At 38.4% G+C, this 18,483-nt stretch overlaps 1 protein-coding gene across 4 annotated transcripts in view; it reads right to left on the reverse strand.

Moving 5' to 3' along the window:
- LOC119779471 (transmembrane protease serine 9-like) overlaps nucleotides 1–18,483 on the reverse strand; it is a 64,467-nt gene that overhangs the window by 31,730 nt on the left and 14,254 nt on the right. The window contains exons 11-21 of one of the 4 annotated variants that reach the window (XM_038279129.1): nucleotides 14,696–14,845; nucleotides 14,337–14,598; nucleotides 14,065–14,224; nucleotides 13,138–13,412; nucleotides 12,886–13,031; nucleotides 11,644–11,899; nucleotides 9,223–9,480; nucleotides 7,823–8,080; nucleotides 7,550–7,555; nucleotides 7,239–7,318; nucleotides 6,749–7,135 (exon numbers count right to left, since the gene is read on the reverse strand). In XM_038279129.1, the coding sequence (XP_038135057.1) occupies nucleotides 7,073–7,135; nucleotides 7,239–7,318; nucleotides 7,550–7,555; nucleotides 7,823–8,080; nucleotides 9,223–9,480; nucleotides 11,644–11,899; nucleotides 12,886–13,031; nucleotides 13,138–13,412; nucleotides 14,065–14,224; nucleotides 14,337–14,598; nucleotides 14,696–14,845 (1,914 nt within the window). In that variant the 3' untranslated portion in view covers nucleotides 6,749–7,072. Of the gene's footprint in view, nucleotides 1–6,747; nucleotides 7,136–7,238; nucleotides 7,319–7,549; nucleotides 7,556–7,822; nucleotides 8,081–9,222; nucleotides 9,481–11,643; nucleotides 11,900–12,885; nucleotides 13,032–13,137; nucleotides 13,413–14,064; nucleotides 14,225–14,336; nucleotides 14,599–14,695; nucleotides 14,846–18,483 lie in introns of those variants that run through there. The other 3 variants (XM_038279130.1, XM_038279132.1, XM_038279128.1) reach the window with 3 other exon arrangements.

An 18,483-nucleotide genomic window follows, 5' to 3' on the forward strand; every position in this document is an offset into this window, starting at 1 on the left:
GACAAATTACATTTAAAATAAGAAAAAGCAACTGAATTGTCTTATTTCAAGTGCATTTTATCTAATTATCTTATTTTAAGAGTAAAACTACTCATTCCATTGGCAAATCATCCCATTTACCTGCTAAAATTAAGGTAAAATACACTTGATTTAAGGAATTTTTACTTATTTCTAGATTGTTTTTGCAGTGTAAGTAGCAGATCGGGGGCAGGTGTGAACAGAGGCAAGAAGGGAGATAGGGAAAAGGAGATAGGAAATATTTAAGAACTCAAATACAATCAAAAATACCTAGAACACACAAATGAAAACTCAGAAATAAAACTTGAACAAAACCAAAACCATGAAAAAAGCATGTGTTCCAACTACTGAAATGATAAAAATTAAAGTAGCTCCAAAGAGTATCTTTATTTGTTCCAATAATTGGAAATTCTTCACTTTACCAAATATTCTTGCCCAGGTTGGTAAAAGTGTGTTTTGCTTACCTGGCCCTATAAACATGTAACACTGTAATCTATCTTGCAAGTTAAAACATTGATCTCCTTAAGTGTCTTAAAGTGATCCTGACTTTTTCTTTTTTGTGTGAGATGTAACTTCTTACCAACAAGCTTGTTTCTGTCAAATTGTCTATGTGGATGCTATTCATATATAGAACGTTTTAGATGTAATGTCTTCTAACAGACATTTTTTACATAATTATATCTAATTTTATTATTATTATTATTAATATTATTATTATCATGCTAGGCCTCCATTGCCAAGGAGACTGTCAATCATAAAATTGACCTTCCTAGAAAAAAAATGTTTAATGATAATAATAAAAGTTACCAAAAATACATGAATACTGGTAACAAAGCAACTTCGCAGCTGCAATGGCAGGAAATAAATGCAGCACAGTTAGCAGAAGGAAGGACTGCACTGTTTTGTGAGGGGTAAACAAAGCAGGAACAAGTATATACAAAGAGAAACAGCAACTTTAAAACAACTAATAAAATATTTAACCCAAAATCTTAAACTGTCTGTCTGTCTGTCTGTCTATCTAAATACAGTCCTCTTACCTGGCCAGATCAACATAATTGGCCCTGCAGAACTTCTGCGCTTCATTCCAATTTAGTGACATATTACTAACAACATAGGATGGTGATCCACCTAGCATACCTGTAAATATATAAATAAAGATATAGAAATAGATTGAGAACAACTACAAGAAAAAAATCTGTATTTCAATAAATTTTCAATTTCAACTTTTTTACACTAAATAAAATCTTACCATTATAGCAGATAAATGGTATTATGTCTGTGCACCCAATGTCATCCCAACTTCCCTGTCCATAAAATCTAACACAGTGGTGTTGTCCATAAAAATCGTCGGGCTGTCCGCCATTCCAGTTTCTAAATGTGTATTCTCCTGGACCATAGAAGCTGCTGTCATTTAGGGACCATTTCCAGCTGTTTATCCTTTCATCATAGAGACCTATCCAAGCTTTGCCTAAACAAACAGCAATAGTCACATACAATTATGCTTTTATTAACAATGGAATAACAGTTTGAGGTTTTGACTGCATGTGTCTACAAATTTGTTATCTCCCCTTAAATAATAAAAAAACTGACCTGTATAGTTTAAGGAAGTCCTGAGAAAAGCATCAACATCAGCTGTGTTTTCAATAGTGGCCAAATCGGTGTAGTTGCGTCTGCAGATACTCTGAGCATCTGTCCATGTAGATGAAGTGTTTAGAAAGTAGTACTGGCGGTTTTCGGCACAGGCCACACAAATTTTGCTTTTGCAATATTGTTTTACATTTTATTTCCGTCTGTTTTTTCTGCTAATAAGGCCAGAAAAAAAGGAAAGTATTACAGGAGTGGATTTATCTAATAATAAGAACTGCAGATATAAGTCTTGCACAGTGAAAGTAACTGCCAATGTGGACATATAGGTTTACAATTTGTTTCATTCCTGAAACATACTAGAATTTGTCTTGGTAAAATTTCTATTAGTCGTTTAGCTTAAAGGTTGTTCTTTTAATAAACTTTTGTAAAAAAGCAGGAAGCACAAAGAAATCCTTTACATAATGTATATCACTTCCAGTCTTCCAAGGATTTTTTTTTTGGCTTTAATACACTCAAAAGGGCCGAATGGTCTCCACATCACATCATTGTGCTCTGCAGAGGTTTGATGATCAATTATTATGGCTTGAAATTAGCTTTTTTGTTCACTGGCTACTGTTGCTAGTCATTTTCTAAAGTTACCAGCCACTTGACATTTTCTCTTGGTACAACTTTGTTTTTAGAAAATTATCTTTAATATGACAAAAGTTGACAATGGCATGCTAAAGTTCACTTAAACTAGATTTACAACTGTTTAAAATGTAATTGACCCTTGTATACACTCATCAAACTACATAGTCTTATTGTTGAAAGTTTACATATTGTTAAAATGTGTTAAAATTGGTAAAGTCCCTAGCCAACTCTGGCTAAAAACAGTTTTAGCTAAGGAACCTATTACTTGAAACATCACAATCCTTATTGGACCTAATATTTAGATTTAATGTTAGAGAGTGAAAAAGCCCACAATGTATTTTTTTTGCACAATATTCATGTCTGGTAATGACTTCAAGTCTAACAGGAAATGAAAAGCAAGATATAAAAATTTGAACCTGTAGGCAGGTCTCTGCTTGGATTTGAACAAAGAACTTTCTCTCTGCAGTAAGAGCACTATTCATATATTCAGATTGCACCAAATAATTTCAAACATATATCTTTACTTATTTTTTTCTACTTTTACCTCATAGTCTCAGTTACCTATTGTATGCAAATGTAGGTTCTAGTCTAGCTGTTATAAAATAAGAGGTAAAAAATAGTAAGAAACTAGACTGAGGAAACAAAAGACACAAACCTGTGAGCCGGAGCAGGATTAGCCTTTGATCCATGAGTAAAAGATTGAGACAATATCTAATAACATTTTTCACAACTCATAGAAACTGATAACATGCTTTAAGGCTGCAAGGCGCGCATTACAAAAGTCTTGTGTTGCTCTTCATATTTAAAGTTTGCATAGATGGGTGGGAATATTTTGAGAGAAATGCATTTGTTCAGGTTCCAGAAAAGCCAATGACAGAAGAATGATGATGAGATCAATTTACAGTTCATAGTTTCAAAACAGAAGGTGTCACATAGCAAAGCAGCGACTTTTGAAATACTTGGGTTTGATGTTACCTTAGGTAATAAAAGAAGCTACATAATAGAGGCTGTTTTGTTAAAGTTGCATAACCAACATGGTTTGTGAGATTTATGGTCAGATCTGGCTGTTTGCAGCATGGGTGCACCAGAGGTTTCTGTACTCTCAGCATGGCTTTGTACCTCAGATTCCCAGCAGAATTTAATACAAATCTACATAATTACTGACCCAATAATTCCATTCAAGGCTACAAATTCAGGAACAAATTTGTTAGTAGAAACGCTTCTTGCATTAGACATATTGTTTGTAAATGATGAGACATCCCTGGCTACAATCTAATCAAGATAATACACAGCAGTCTTCATTCAAGGACAATCTGATGTACAATGTGAGAATTTCCACTGTTATAGTCACAAATATTTTCCCCAACAGCTCAGGTAACCTGTAGATTCACAACATATTTACCATGGTGTAGAATATGAGTCTGAACCTTTACTTTAGGGGATCTTGACTTAAATCCTTGATGCATCAAAAGGACATTCCTTATAAAACCAACTCTAAAAGCAGGCGAGTTGCTATGCACCAGGCTTTACAGGGGCACTGGCCCTGCCGCATATGCCCCTCCTTCCATACACAAATACAGACAAGCACACTGCCCCACCCTGATACATTCCTACCAAAATTACCAGTTGAGATATTAATGAGTGTAAGAGCATATTTATTTTAACAAACATGAACATTTTCAACATTGCAGCAATAAAAATAAGACATCACCAACATTGACAAATCAAAAGTTCCCTTATACACATTCTGAAGTAATCATTAATTCCTAGGTTTCAGAGTTTTAGTTCAGGGGAAAGTTTAACTCAACCTGAACTAAGTTTTTCTTTTATTTTTTGAGCATTAAAGTGTACCTCCTATTTTTCATTTTTGCAAAGCGGTCAATCACTTGACTGTGACTCAGCTTAGAAAGTTTTTCCTTTTCAACTGATAAAATAGTAAGATGACGGAGCCTGTCTTGTCCCATTGTGCACCTCAGCCAAGTGTGGAGCCTTCTCAACACACTGAATGACCTTTCACAACTACAGCTGTTGACTGGGATTGTAAGGGAGATCTGGATGACCTGGGTTAGTGTTGGGAACATGATGTTATCAAGCAAGTTGAAAACACACTGCATACCCTTGATGAAAAGGCTTTCTTTTTTGGATGCAAGATAGTTTTTGGCCACTAAAACTTCCTCAGATTTCAGACCAATATTGTAATGATCTGCCAGATGTCTGAGGTGCTCCTCAGAGAGAAAGCTGTCTGATTCTGGGTTACAGGCCTGTATACCTCTGAGAATTTAAGAGAACTAAGAGATGAAAAACGCTCATTCATCTCAGCAACCATCCAGTCAAGGGAAGGCAGATACAGGTTTCTTTTAAACTTCATCATCATCTCATTTTGGGATGAAGGGGATTAATATGTACTATGTAATGGGCGTGAGTATGACTGGAGAAAAGGATCAAACTGCTTTAAAAGTTTCATGCATTCAAGAAAGTTTCCCTGATTGTGGCTTGATGCTGCCTCATCGTGGCCACGGAATGGGATGTTTTGTTTGGCTAAGAACTGTGTCACAGCCACAATATGGCTGATGTTCTCCCGTGTCTCCTTGAATTCCACCTGATGTGCTGAATGCATCTGTTCTACTACACTACCATGAAGAGCGCTGGCTTTGAAGCTCTGCCACGCCCTTATACTTTCTTTTTGGGCAGGTGTTTTCTTATGCTCTCTGAAGAGATCTAGAGCTTTTTTCCAGTTCGTTAAACCAGTGCTCACAAATGAGTCATGTTTTACATGTTTACCGAACATCCTACATGAGAAACAAAAAGCTGCATCTTTAGTTACAGAATATTCTAACCAGGAAAAGCTTTCCAATCATTTTGAATTTAATGAACGTTTTTTTTTACTCCAAAATTGTGCTGGGGATAGCGGGACAACTTCACTTGTTTAGGACCATCATGCTTTCCCCTTAAGTCACTAATGTCCCCCTCTTGTTTGTGGACGCTGGTTGTTGCTCTCTCTTCTTAACTTGTAACTGCTCCCTCATCACCTTCATGGTCCTGTCTCTCCTGTCTTTCACCTGTCTCTTGCCTGTCAGTCTCGCCTCCTCCTCCCTTACTTACTCCAGCACCTTCATTCTCATTCTCTACAGCAAACGTTAAAAAATTAGAACTAATTTAACATGGTTATCAATGGTGTACGGTAAATGTAAAAATCACGGACTAACAGGCAAATATGAAGGATTTTGAACTTAACAAAGAAACATCTCTGCTGAGCCAAAGAATGTACTGTACTAAATTCTGTTTTTACATCCTAAAGCTTTCTAAAAAGCAATAGAAATCAAAATAAAAGAACTCCGCTATGTAAAAAGATATTATAATCAAAGAAACAATTAAACACAAACCATATTTTCAAGGTAAGCTTTAGATAATTACTAGGTGAGTAAAAAAACTAAACATAGTGTCCATGAGTTTTATTATTGCAAAGATTATCTCAGCATTAATCTAAGTTTAGCTGAGGTTATCCTTTGTTTAATTTTAAGCTTCCTGACAGACTGCATTCTTTACAGCAAAAATTTTAAATATTTGTCCTTCCACTTCACTGCAACAAAGACAAGCCTATCCTTTATAAAAATTTCAGATCTGCTTTTTAAATCAGCTTTTCATGGTAATACCTTTTAAACTTTGACGATTTAGTATCACATTTTTTTCTGTTAAAATATATTCTAAAAAGTATAATTTAAACCTTTATTTATTTTTATATTTTCACACGAGGCAATTTAAATTTAAAACTTCCTTAAAATAATTTAGATTTGTGGCCACGTTCACACTGCAGGCCTTGATGCTCAATTGCGATTTTTTTTGTGAAATCTTATTTTTTTGCGTTGCCGTTCACATTTCAAAATATATGCGACTTGTATGTGATCTCCTGTTTGAACTGCATTGCTTCAGTTTAAGTGTCCCACATGTGCAGTAGGGGATGCAGTGACGTCACAAGCCAACGTGCTCTATGTTTATGGAAGTAAACATGGATGGTAGCACTGGAGTGCAACTAGCTATCTTTCCAAACCTTAAAACCTCAATCTTTTCAAGATGGTTAAAAAAATAAAAATACTCTCCGCATCATCATCTGCCATGGTGTTTGTTTTTCTTGCCGCTTCTTCATAGCAAGGCCCAGAATAGTGACCTTTGTCGGGTATTAATTGTGTTCAGTTTGGATGAATCTGACCCGGCCGTTCACACACAGGTCGCATTTGCAAATATTAGATTTATATCGGATTCAGGACCACATAGCCAAGTGGCCAGGCTCGCATTGGAAAAAATCAGATCTGTGTTGTTCAGAGAGCCATGAAAAGATTGGATCCAGGTCACATATGGGCCAAAAAAATCAGATTTGGGTTACTTAAGGCTGCAGTGTGAACGTAGCCTTAGATGCATTGCAGTGTAACTGGCTAATTATTCAGCCTTCTGGTAGCCATTTCAGTGTTTAAAAAGTTTTATTTCATTGTACTTAAAATTAATTAATTGAATGTTATATAAATCTTATCAGGTTTAACATACAAGGCAAGAAATTACAATCACTTACTAATACACTGATGAAAAAAAAATCCAGATTTTACACAAACCAATGTTTGCAAATATGTTTTGTGTAGAAAGAAGTACATGAAAACACAATGAAATCTTTGTTGAGGTCTTGTTTAGCAAACAAAATAGAGGAAAAAGGGCAAACAAGAGCACTTTGAATTACAAGATTTAAAATATACATATACAGTAAAATCTATCACTGAATTTATTGTAGAAAACAGAAGAGGAACAATGTTGCTGATGACTTTTACAACATTTCATCTTTCTAATGATTTCATGGTTTTGAAGAAGCTATTTTCAGGGAAAACTGTGATGGCAAGTTATATTCTTTGATGAGCTGGATTTAAAAACACACAGATACATGAACCAGAGGTTAATCAAACGTGAACATAAGATAAGTAAAAAATAATAATAATAATCAAATGCTAAATAAGTCTCACCTTTGCTAAATCAACTTCCATCTCTGATTCTGACATTTTGTTGGGAAGCTGTAGCCTCATCTTCACAGCAAAAACATAGTCTGTACAATAAAATACACAACATTTTACAATCAAAAAACATTTTTAATTAACATAAAACAATCTTCTAAAATTGGACACAGAATATGCAGTAGCCATTATTTATTTTAAATATATATGACCACTGTGGAGAGTGAATATCATTCTATACAAAAAAAATCTATCAATCTAAAAAAAAAACATTACTTTTTGAGGGAAGGAAAGAAAAGTAGAAGAACAACTTATTAACTTACTTGGACCTATTTGTTGTTTGAACAGGTTTTTTTTTCCCACAAGTTGTTTATTGTTGACATGGAAAGAAAACAATAAATGGTTCAATTTAGATTCATATTTTTCCTCTTTAAATCCCAACATGTAAATCAGTCCAAAATAAACATATAATCAATTAATAAACAACAACTTATAGACTATGCTCAGCTCTATAATAATATTCAACCCTCTAAACAACAGTTTAACTCTATAATAGGTATATCTGTTGAACATAAGGCTAAAGTTAAGTGCCTTACCGGTAGCTGCCATGAAGCTGACTCCACTGCTTCTGACGTTTTTAAAAACAGAGAACAGTGTGAATGTGTAGTATGTCCGAGCAGTGAGAAATGAGACTGTGTGAGTTATTGGTCCATTTCCATCTGTTGCAGTGATATTTGTCTCTGTGCCATTAAACTGCAGAACAAAGCTGACATTGTTGTTGATTTTATTCCACTGCAGAGTTATACTGGTCTCATTTTGATTTGATGCTCTGATGCCATCCGCATTTTCAGGAGCTATGACAAGAACATAAGAAAAGACTGAATAAATTCCCTGAGCCTAAGTGGTTATATAGTTTTCTCCTTAGGCTTTACATTGAAGGGTTTCAACACACCTCACACATGCAGTTAAATACTACATTATTCATATCTCTGGCAATAATATTAAAAGTAATCTTTTAAATGGTAAATGGCCTGTACTTATATAGCACTTTTTCAAGTCAGGAGGGTTGACCAAAGCGCTTTACACAACATTCAGTCATTCACCCATTCACTCGCACACTGATGGTGGTTAGATACATTGTAGCCACAGCTGCCCTGAGGTTCACTGGCAGAAGCGAGGCTGACATACACTGGTGCCACCAGTCCCGCTGACCACCATTGGTAGGCTTGACCTGACAACCCTGGAATGTGATGAAGGATGTTTTCTCATCATTTCCAACTCCTTTTTGTTTCCTGAACGATTAGATGACCTTACCTTCAGACCCCCTTTAGCTTGGGGAGGTTTTATGGCTGACTGTTTTACAATCTAAGGAGGTTCAGATATAGGACATATTTACAAAGATTATTACAACAGCATGATCCTGAGAACAGGGACAACAGAGGGATCTGGAAATTATTTGAGAAGTAACTTAAATTGTGATTTTTGGATCCCTTGAGTCAAATCACATGCTTGGGCTGGTCTTGCCTCATGGCTTTATAGTTTAATCTCTGCAAATATCTTTGCCCCAAGTAAAGTGCATGATGTTAACTAAATGCTCAGATTTTTCTGCTTCATATCAAACAAACATGTTAAAGGGATGTTTTCCAAAGTCCCAGCCTACATCTGATAGGGAATCTGATGGGAAATCTAATGATAAGGGAGATGGAACGAAGGTCATCCAAAAATGGTTGTCAAAACACCAGTGGGAAGATGTATAGTGCCAGTTAAGGTGTGCTGTGATGCAAAATAATGTTTTCAATTCATTATTAAGGTGGATTTAAATAACTTTCTTTACAAATGGAAACAAAGTCTTTGTTAAATTAAAATTAATTTGTAATCTGTCTCTAGCAGGGGTGTGGAAGACTTAATATAGACCTTATTCACTGATGTTTAACAACAGTTCAAACCACCCAAAAACAGTTCTGTTTGAAACAATAAATCAAGGTAAATATCTTACCAGTAACTGCAGCTATGCTGACTCCACTGCTTCTGATGTTTTCAAAAACAGAGAAGAGAATGAACAGGTATGTAGTTCCAGGAGTGAGAGATGAGACTGTCAGAGTAACTGGTCCATTTCCTGCTGGTGCTGCTACATGAATCTCTTTTCCATTATAATGGACAATGAAGCTGACATTGTTTTTAACTGGATCCCAATGTAGAGTGATGCTGGTCTCATTCTGTCTCAATGATCTGAAACCTTCTGCATTTTCCGGAGCTGAAAGAAAACAGTTTCAGCAGTTATCTCTTAAGCTGGCTGGATCATGAGATTAGGTTTGTAAAGATAACAGTACTTTGTCTTTACACATAATTCAATTTAATACTTTTTATTTTGTGTCCTATATGTACACAACACCTCTCTCCATTTGACAAATTCTCCTTTTTTCGCTTGCATCAGGACTGAGTCATAGGACAGTGACTTAAGACTTTGAACCTGCTATAGCTGCTTCTTTTTTACACTCCTTACAATTTGTCTCTTTGCATGCTCCCCACCTTTTCTTTCATTAATAGGACTAAATTTTGTTAACTATGATCAATGGATAAACTTTATCAATGCTCTCAAACTACATGTGGAACAAGCAGCCCTCTCTGCAGATACTTACCAATTTGTCTTTAACTGCAGAACAGATAAAATCTTAAATAATTGTCTATGATGTCTATGATACATCATACTTTACAAAGTTTATGCATACTAGAGTGACATCCTATTGATATAGTTTGAAGGTAAAGCATGTAATAATTACAGGGATCTACTGACAGACATCTAAGATATTATTTATATGGATGTTATTTATTATCACCTCTGAATTGAAGTCTTTGTCTTTATGCTTGCCTTGCCTTAGAAATAGCTATTTATAAAAAGATAGGACTGGGTTTGGATTTGTGGAGGCAGACATCTGTTGGGCTATGGCAGCGCAGAGCTGACACACTAGTGACAGCTCTGCGATCGGCATTATGCCCGAATGGGACTGCAGCAAGTTGGGCCTATATAAATCCTACACAGATTAATGAAATACTATTCATAAAATGATCTATGTAAACTGGAATTACGCAAGCCAAATACCTATTAGACAATATTACTATGTGGTGAAGAAAAATTATGTAATAAAAAAAATCATTGATCTGCCTCTCTAAACGGAACTGTCGCTAGCATCACAAGTCAAGATCTCATCACCTTATTGTATTTTTGGTTGAAAATATTTATTTCAGATTTCTTGTGCATATTTTTTAAAATATAATTTTTCATTTAGGTTGATTAAATAGTCACACTCAAGTTTCCATTCTTTTCAAATGGTTTAGTCAACAGGAATGGTTTAGTCAAGAGTTTTCAACTGTAAAGTGACTCTAGATGACATGTGTTGTGAATTTGGCGCTATATAAATAAACTGAATTGAATTGAATTAATATGTTTGAGTTGGAGCTGAAAGATTATTGTCAATAAACTCTTATATTTTGAATGGAGGTTTTGATTAATTTATTCAATGTGTGTGCAGATTTATCTGTTTCATCATGATTTGAGCTTGATTCACACATTGATTTGTTGTTCTAACATGCACTCAGTGGAGCGTGAGTTCACAAACAATATATGAAAGCCCGAATATGATCTTAAATAACATATTTACCACTCCTACTGAGGTAGGCAATAAATATATTATTGTTGTACAACAGGACCAAGGAGGACATTATTGTTAAAATAAAATAGTAAAAAAGGCTGATTGGATTTTGCCAAGCAACATGTATACAAAGCACTAAACTTCTTAGAGAATTTCTTATGGACAGGTGAAACAAAAATATATATTTATTTTAAGGCACATAAGCTCTATGTTCTCCAATGAAAAAAAAAAAACATGTTAAGAAAAGAACACTATTCCTACTGTGAAAAAAAAGAGGAGACGGTGATTTTTTGGGGAGGCATTGCTTCATCTGGCATGAATTCTCATAATTGACAAGTGGTACTTGGGACCTTGGGAACAAAAATATCCTTCAAAACTGAGACAACAGGAGCAATTTGCTTATGGAAATTTGATTACGTTTTCCTAGGATGTCATTCAAATGTGGCATACTAGTGTCCGGCCACCTGGGATCTTTCTAATGTGCTTATTGAGTGATACACACATTTAGATCAATCAGAGTTAAACTGAAAGTCAAGGGACAATAGAACAGCCTGCTTTAGTTTAAAGAAGGTTTCTATTTTCTATTTTAGATTAGTCTTGAATCTAGCTTCAAAGGATTTTTTATATATATAAAAAGATTTCACATTAATCCTGTAACCTTCTTGGATCTAATCAGACAGGGACACAACCTACTGAATGTGACCTGGAGTCAATATGAGAGTGTTTCTCCTTTTTTTTCTTTACACAATCTTAAAAAAGGTACTTGCGTTTAGGTTTAGTTGGCATTGCGGTTGTTTGGTTGGTACAGGAGACGCTGAGGTCACTGTCAGTCCCGTTGGAGATGAAGTTAATGAAGCCTGGCTGGTTGATGCTGATCACACTTTTGATCCAGCTCTCATAATTCGATACTCTGGTGTAGACGCCTGGGAAATCTGGCACAGCACATCCTAATCCAAAATTTACAATTCCTGATTGAATCCAGCGTTCACCCTGCTTGCTTACCATCGGACCTCCAGAATCCCCCTTAAAATTCAGAAAACATTTTCAAATTAAATTACAGCTATTTTCTGCAAACATTAAAGCCCCTGTCACACCTTGACAATTTAGACCATCGTGTGCCTGATGTACGAAAAATCTGGCAAAAACCCTGGCATATGCTTGATAAGTTATGGGTATGTTTTGTGTAAGTTATGAGCATGCCGAAGTACGCTTGCACACGTCGACTTACCGGAAGTAAGCCATACATGGCTCGTAAGTTACAGATAATTTATCTGATTGTTGATATATGTTTGCCGTAAGTTACTCATAAGTCATTGTGTCTAGCTTATCCAAAACCTATGAGTAACTTGTGCAGAACTTATCCGTAACCTATAAAGAACTAATCTCCAATGCATATCAATGTATTTGACGTGTTCCAGACGACAGCTGAGCAATTTTTTAACTTACAGCTACTGTTTAATGGCATATTGGCAGCGTTCACAGGAGGAACCTGTCAGTTCTCCTCCAAACTGCAGCATCCCCATAATAGGGTGAGCAAGAAGGTGAGTGTGAGGGGTCGTCCCTGCATTCACGCCCATGACCAACAAACCTTCTAGCAGACATGACGCTGAATCTGTTGTGTCTGTAAACCTTCTTTCTTTCTTTTTCTTGTTTTTTATTTTTTTGGGGGGCGCAGGTGTTAAACAGCAGCTAGGTTAATACCACTATCAAAAACATCTTTTTATGCAGACCGGATGGCTCCGGGCGCATCGCTGCTCCTGAGGGGAGAAGCTTTAAATGATGCTTAATAATTAACATAATGCATAACATACGGCATTATACCGCCATATGTTATGCATTAGTTAGGCTGTCGTTGGACATAATTGGACTGGACTGGATTAATTATGAAAAAATACATAGAAAGTTCAGCATATGTCATTGTTTAGGAGATTCCTGGATGACGGGCATTCTCTGTCTAAATCAGCAAGGTATAACAGGGCCCTAACGAACTGATGAACACGGATAATAACCTGACAGGAATCCTTCCCTCCCTCTTGTAAACCAGCACATATCATGTTTTCAGTGATGGTGCTCTCTCCGTAGCTGCACTTGCACTGTCTGTTCCCCACAACCGGTACATTTACCTCCATCAGGTTTTGAGGAGAAGGAAGAGGGACTGAGGAGAAAAATCCAGACTTTTATGAATACATTTATTCTACTGTTGGAGATACATAGGTTTGGTTTATCTTTATTCCTCTATATGTTGGTTTTTTCCAACCCACCTCCACTTCCAATGTTTCCCCAGCCAGTTATCCAGGAGTCGACCCCGGTGTAAAAGGTGCTGTTCGTGGCAGCTAGGCATACTGGTAAGATGTATTGTGTGAAATTTACTGGTGCAGACAGCCTCAGAACTGCAATGTCATTGTTAAAAGAGGTAGAAATGTAGTCTGGGTGAATAGTGATCTGAGTTGCTTTACGAATTACTTCATTTGGGTTGGATCCCTCCTGACTCTGACGACCAAGATATACAGTCAATAAATATGGTGACATACTCCACCTGTCAAAAGAGTGGGGGGAAAAAAATAAAGATAGTTTTACATACAAACCAACAGTGAGATAACAGAGACATGTGTCTTGTGGCAGTTTATCAGCATCTTTTATAGAATACAGAGTTGTTTTGTGACCATTCTTCTCCATCGTATTAAAAATGTGGCTGCTTTTTTCCCCCCACATTTCTTTTTACTTTTGTTTGTTTGTGAAATAGAGTGGATCTGATACAAAATGTTCTTACTTTTCTTTAAGTTTTATGTGTGTTTTACCAGTCACCTCTTTTGGGCTTCAGGGTAATTTTTATCTTAATTTTAAGTTTTCCTCAATGGGTTGATGTATGTTTACAAGTGTCTGTGTTGGCTCGTGATGGCTGGAAAACTGTCGGGGGTGTACCCAAACTTTCCCCTGAAGGACTACTAGAAATGCACCAGCCCCCCATGACCATGATGGAAAAGCAGTGGTGGATGGATGATGGATGGACGACATTATTGTATACGTTGTGTTTTTTCATAATAGGTGCATTTTTAAAGACAAATATGAAATAATAATTTTATTCATGACAAAAAATAAACCATAGAGTTCCTACTTTACCACCACTTTTTGATATCATCAGCCATTCATTTCTAAAGTGAGTTGTTTACAATTGTTTTGTTGCTTACCTTTGAACACAGTGAGCAGTAGTCAGCACCCATTGGTCATTGATCAGAGATCCTCCACAGAAGTGTTCAAAGATGTGCAGGCTGACCTGCCAGGGCCAGCTGCCTGGAGGAGCTACCTCTCCTCCAACAATCCTGGTTTTGAGCAACTGTCGACCACATACTAAGAAAAATTTAGATTAAACCTTGGATCAATAAAACTTATCAAAAAATAAGAAATTAAACTAAATTATCTCAACATTTTGTTTAATACAAAACAGCTGATGTGTTCTTACCCTCAGATATGTTTACTGTTATTCGGTTGATATTGGGTCTTGTACAGGAAACATTAAAATCACTCTCAGTCCGGTTGGATGTAAAGTTTATGAAGCCTGGCCTGTTTCTGGTGATGTGACTGTTTATCCAGTTATTGTACTGGGACACTCTGGTGTAGACTGCTGGGAAATATGGCTTGGCACAACCAACACTAAAACTAACAATTCCAGCCTGAATCCAGCGATCATCCTGCTTACTAACCAGTGGACCTCCACTATCTCCCTTTAAGACCAGAAATATTTTATGTAAAGCAGGTGAGAAGAGGCATTAAGAACAGGAATTGAAAAAAATATGAAATAGTAAAGCAGTAAAGACTTACAAAACAGGGTCCCTTTCCTCCTTCACGAAACCCAGCACATATCATGTTTTTTGTAATACTGACATTACCTATGTCACCATAGTCACAACTGCATTGTCCATTTCCCACAATCTCAGCCTCCACTTCCAAAAGGTTTCCAGGTGATGGAAGTGTTATGTTTCTGGCCTGTCAACTAGTATTTTCATTCCCCTCCCCCTTCTGCTCTGTGCTGCCTCTGCTCAGCCTAATTGCCACTGATTCCTCTCACCTGTTTGCCAGCCTTCTTAAGCAGGCCTCTCTCTAGTTGACAGTGCCAGATTGCCTGAAAGCCTTGGCTAGTAAGCATCCAGCATTTTTCTGTCTGTCTACCTGATCCTGACCTTTTTCTGCCTCCTGATTTTTTGAGCCTGCCTAGCCCTTGTTGGATCTGTTTTCTGTGCCCTGACCTTGTCCCTGGATTCTGTTTTGGATTCTCTGAAAAATCTGATCACCTGGCCCTGACCCTGGACCTCCTTTGACCAAGATACTCTGCCAAGCCTCAGTGAGAATTCTGTCAAGCAACCAAAGTTTTCTGGAACCAAGACAACCCACCTGGATATTAAGAAAGGTTAGTGGCTTATCAGTCTGAACCTAAAATCATCAATTTCAGCCACTAACCTGTTCTCTCCCCTCCAGAGGCTTTGGCTCCCCTGATCCTGAAAAACCTGCATTATTCCCTCAATAAATCTTTTAAAGTTATTTCCTGTTGTGTTCTGGTTGTTTCTGGGTCCTCAGTCTGAATCTTAACAGTGCAATCTGGCTAACAATGGACCCAACACCAGCACAACAGTGGCGAGCCGGTGTTGATAACTCTATCGCTCGGCTTGATGCAGGTATGACTGAAATCATTTCCATGTTGCGCAACTTGTCTGTTCCCAGCCATACCCAGACTTCTCCACAGCCTGTTGGTCCTCCTGCAGTTCCAGAAGCCACCACAAGAGAGCCAAATCTGTGTCCTCCTGAGGTTTTCAAGGGTGATGCTGATCAGTGCAGAGCTTTTCTTACTCAATGTGAAATTCACTTTGAACTGCAACCCTCATCATTTCCCACAGATCGGTCTAAGGTGGCTTATGTTATTTCTCTCCTCTCAGGTAAAGCCAAGCAGTGGGGCACAGCAGAGTGGCAGAATAAATCTCCTTGCACATTTTCCTATTCTGTTTTTGCCAAGGAACTGATCAGAGTTTTTGATCCTGTTCTCCCAGCCAGAGAAGCGGCCAGAGGCTTACTCTCACTCAAACAGGGGTCCAGGTCAGTCACGGCATACATAATAGATTTTCATCTTCTGGCAGCTGATAGTTCTTGGAACAATGAAGCACTTATGGATGTATTTTTGCAAGGTTTAAATGAGGACATTAAGGATGAGCTAGCTACTCGTGATTTCCCAAGTTCTTTGAAAGAGTTGGAGGATTTGGCTGCTCGTATAGACTTGCGGCTTTCAGAAAGACGAAGAGAGAGAAGCTATAAGGGGAAACAAGCTGTTTTTACCACTCAAGCCAAAGCAGACACCCAGTTAACAGCTGTTTCATCTCCTCCTACCAGTGAACCCGAACCCATGCAGTTGGGTAGACTCAGGATATCTGCTGAAGAACGCTTTCGTAGAAAGCAGCAGAATCTGTGTTTCTACTGTGGAGGAAGGGGTCACAGAGCCATTGGGTGCCCGTTAAAAGAACAAGCTCAGTAGAGGGAGAGGAGTTTCTACTGAGTCAAGGCCGGTCCTCAAGCTCCTCAAACACTCTTATGTTCCCTGCTAACCTTTTGGTGTCCTCTGCCTCTCATCAGGTCTCTGTGTTCATTGACTCTGGAGCCGACACAGAGTTTATGGATGAGTCTTTTGCCAAAAGACATAACATCAGACTCTTTCCTGCCCCTGCATCCCAGAACATTCTGGCCCTGGATGGGCACCACCTCAATCAGTCGCATCTGATGACAGAGAAGGTTGGCCTGGCTCTTGGAGGTAACCACAAGGAAGAGATTTCCTTCCTAGTCATCAAGTCTCCTTCCATTCCTGTCATTTTGGGAGCTTCATGGCTATGGAAGCATAACCCCCATATTGACTGGAGGGCTAAGGAGATTTTAGGCTGGTCAAGTTCTTGTTCTGCCTCATGTTTGTCTTCTGCTTTTACCCTCTCCACTCCCATTAACGAGATTGAAGAGACCTATCCTGACCTTTCCAAGGTTCCCCAAGTCTATCATGATTTAAAGGAGGTTTTCAATAAATCTCGAGCCACTGCTCTCCCTCCTCACAGGCCCTATGATTGTGCCATTGATTTGTTACCTGGAACATCCCCCCCTAGGGGGCGCCTTTATTCTTTGTCTGCCCCTGAGCACCAGGCCATGAAGAATTATGTAGAGGAGTCACTTAAGGCAGGTGTTATCCGTCCCTCCTCCTCCCCAGCCGGAGCTGGTTTTTTCTTTGTGGGCAAGAAGGACGGATCTTTACGACCATGCATAGACTATCGGGGTCTTAATGATATTACTGTCAAGAACCGGTACCCTCTTCCCTTAATGGACTCTGCATTTGGTCAGATTCAAGGTGCTAAGATCTTTACAAAACTAGATCTGAGAAATGCTTACCATCTTGTTTGTGTCCGAGAAGGAGATGAGTGGAAGACGGCGTTTAACACCCCCACTGGTCATTATGAATACCTTGTCATGCCTTTTGGCTTAACTAATGCTCCCGCAGTCTTCCAGGCCTTGGTTAACGATGTTCTTCGTGACATGGTGGGACAATTTGTTTTTGTATACCTGGATGATATTCTCATTTATTCACCAGACTTGGAGTCACACCATCGCCACGTCAGAGCTGTTCTCCTTCGCCTCCTCCAGAATCATCTGTTTGTGAAGGCTGAGAAATGTGAGTTTCACACTACCCACACCTCTTTTCTTGGTTTCATTATCTCTCCAAATAAAGTGATAATGGACCCTTCCAAGGTTTCTGCTGTTTCTGAATGGCCTACTCCCTCAGATCGTAAACAGTTGCAAAGGTTCCTTGGTTTTGCCAATTTTTACCGCCGTTTTATTCGTGATTACAGCAAGATTGCTGCTCCTCTTCATGCCCTGACGTCTGTAAAGATCAAGTTCTCCTGGAATGAGCAGGCTGAGAAGGCCTTCTCTCGTCTCAAGACTCTGTTCTCTACAGCCCCAGTTCTCCGGTCCCCTGATCCTCAAAGGCAGTTCATTGTTGAAGTTGATGCTTCAAGCACTGGGGTAGGTGCAATTCTCAGCCAACGTGCTTCCGACAATCGGCTTCACCCCTGTGCTTATTTCTCCAGATCTTTGTCCTGCGCTGAACGAAACTATGATGTTGGGGATCGAGAACTGCTAGCCATAAAACTGGCCCTTGAGGAGTGGCGACACTGGTTGGAGGGGGCCAAGGACCCGTTCATTGTCTGGACTGATCATAAAAACCTGGAGTACCTGAAATCTGCTAAGCGGCTAAATCCTAGACAAGCTAGGTGGGCTCTATTTTTTGGCCGTTTCAATTTTTCCTTATCTTACAGGCCCGGGACAAAGAACGTAAAACCAGATGCCCTTTCCAGGATTGAGGAGAGTTCCAAATCTGAGGTCAGTGGTCCCACAGATTTTATTCTTCCTGAGTCAGTCCGACTTGCAGCCACCAGATTGGAGTTGGAGAGAGAAGTTAGAGAAGCCAACCGAAGTCTTCCTACCCCTGAGTCATGTCCCAGGGATCGACTCTTTGTTCCCGAGAACCTGGTGGACAAGGTGATCAAGTTCTGTCACAACTCTCGCCTATATTGTCATCCTGGTAT

The sequence above is a fragment of the Cyprinodon tularosa genome, unplaced genomic scaffold, assembly GCF_016077235.1.
Source record: "Cyprinodon tularosa strain WSP-4 unplaced genomic scaffold, ASM1607723v1 ctg148, whole genome shotgun sequence".
Lineage (NCBI taxonomy): Eukaryota > Metazoa > Chordata > Actinopteri > Cyprinodontiformes > Cyprinodontidae > Cyprinodon > Cyprinodon tularosa.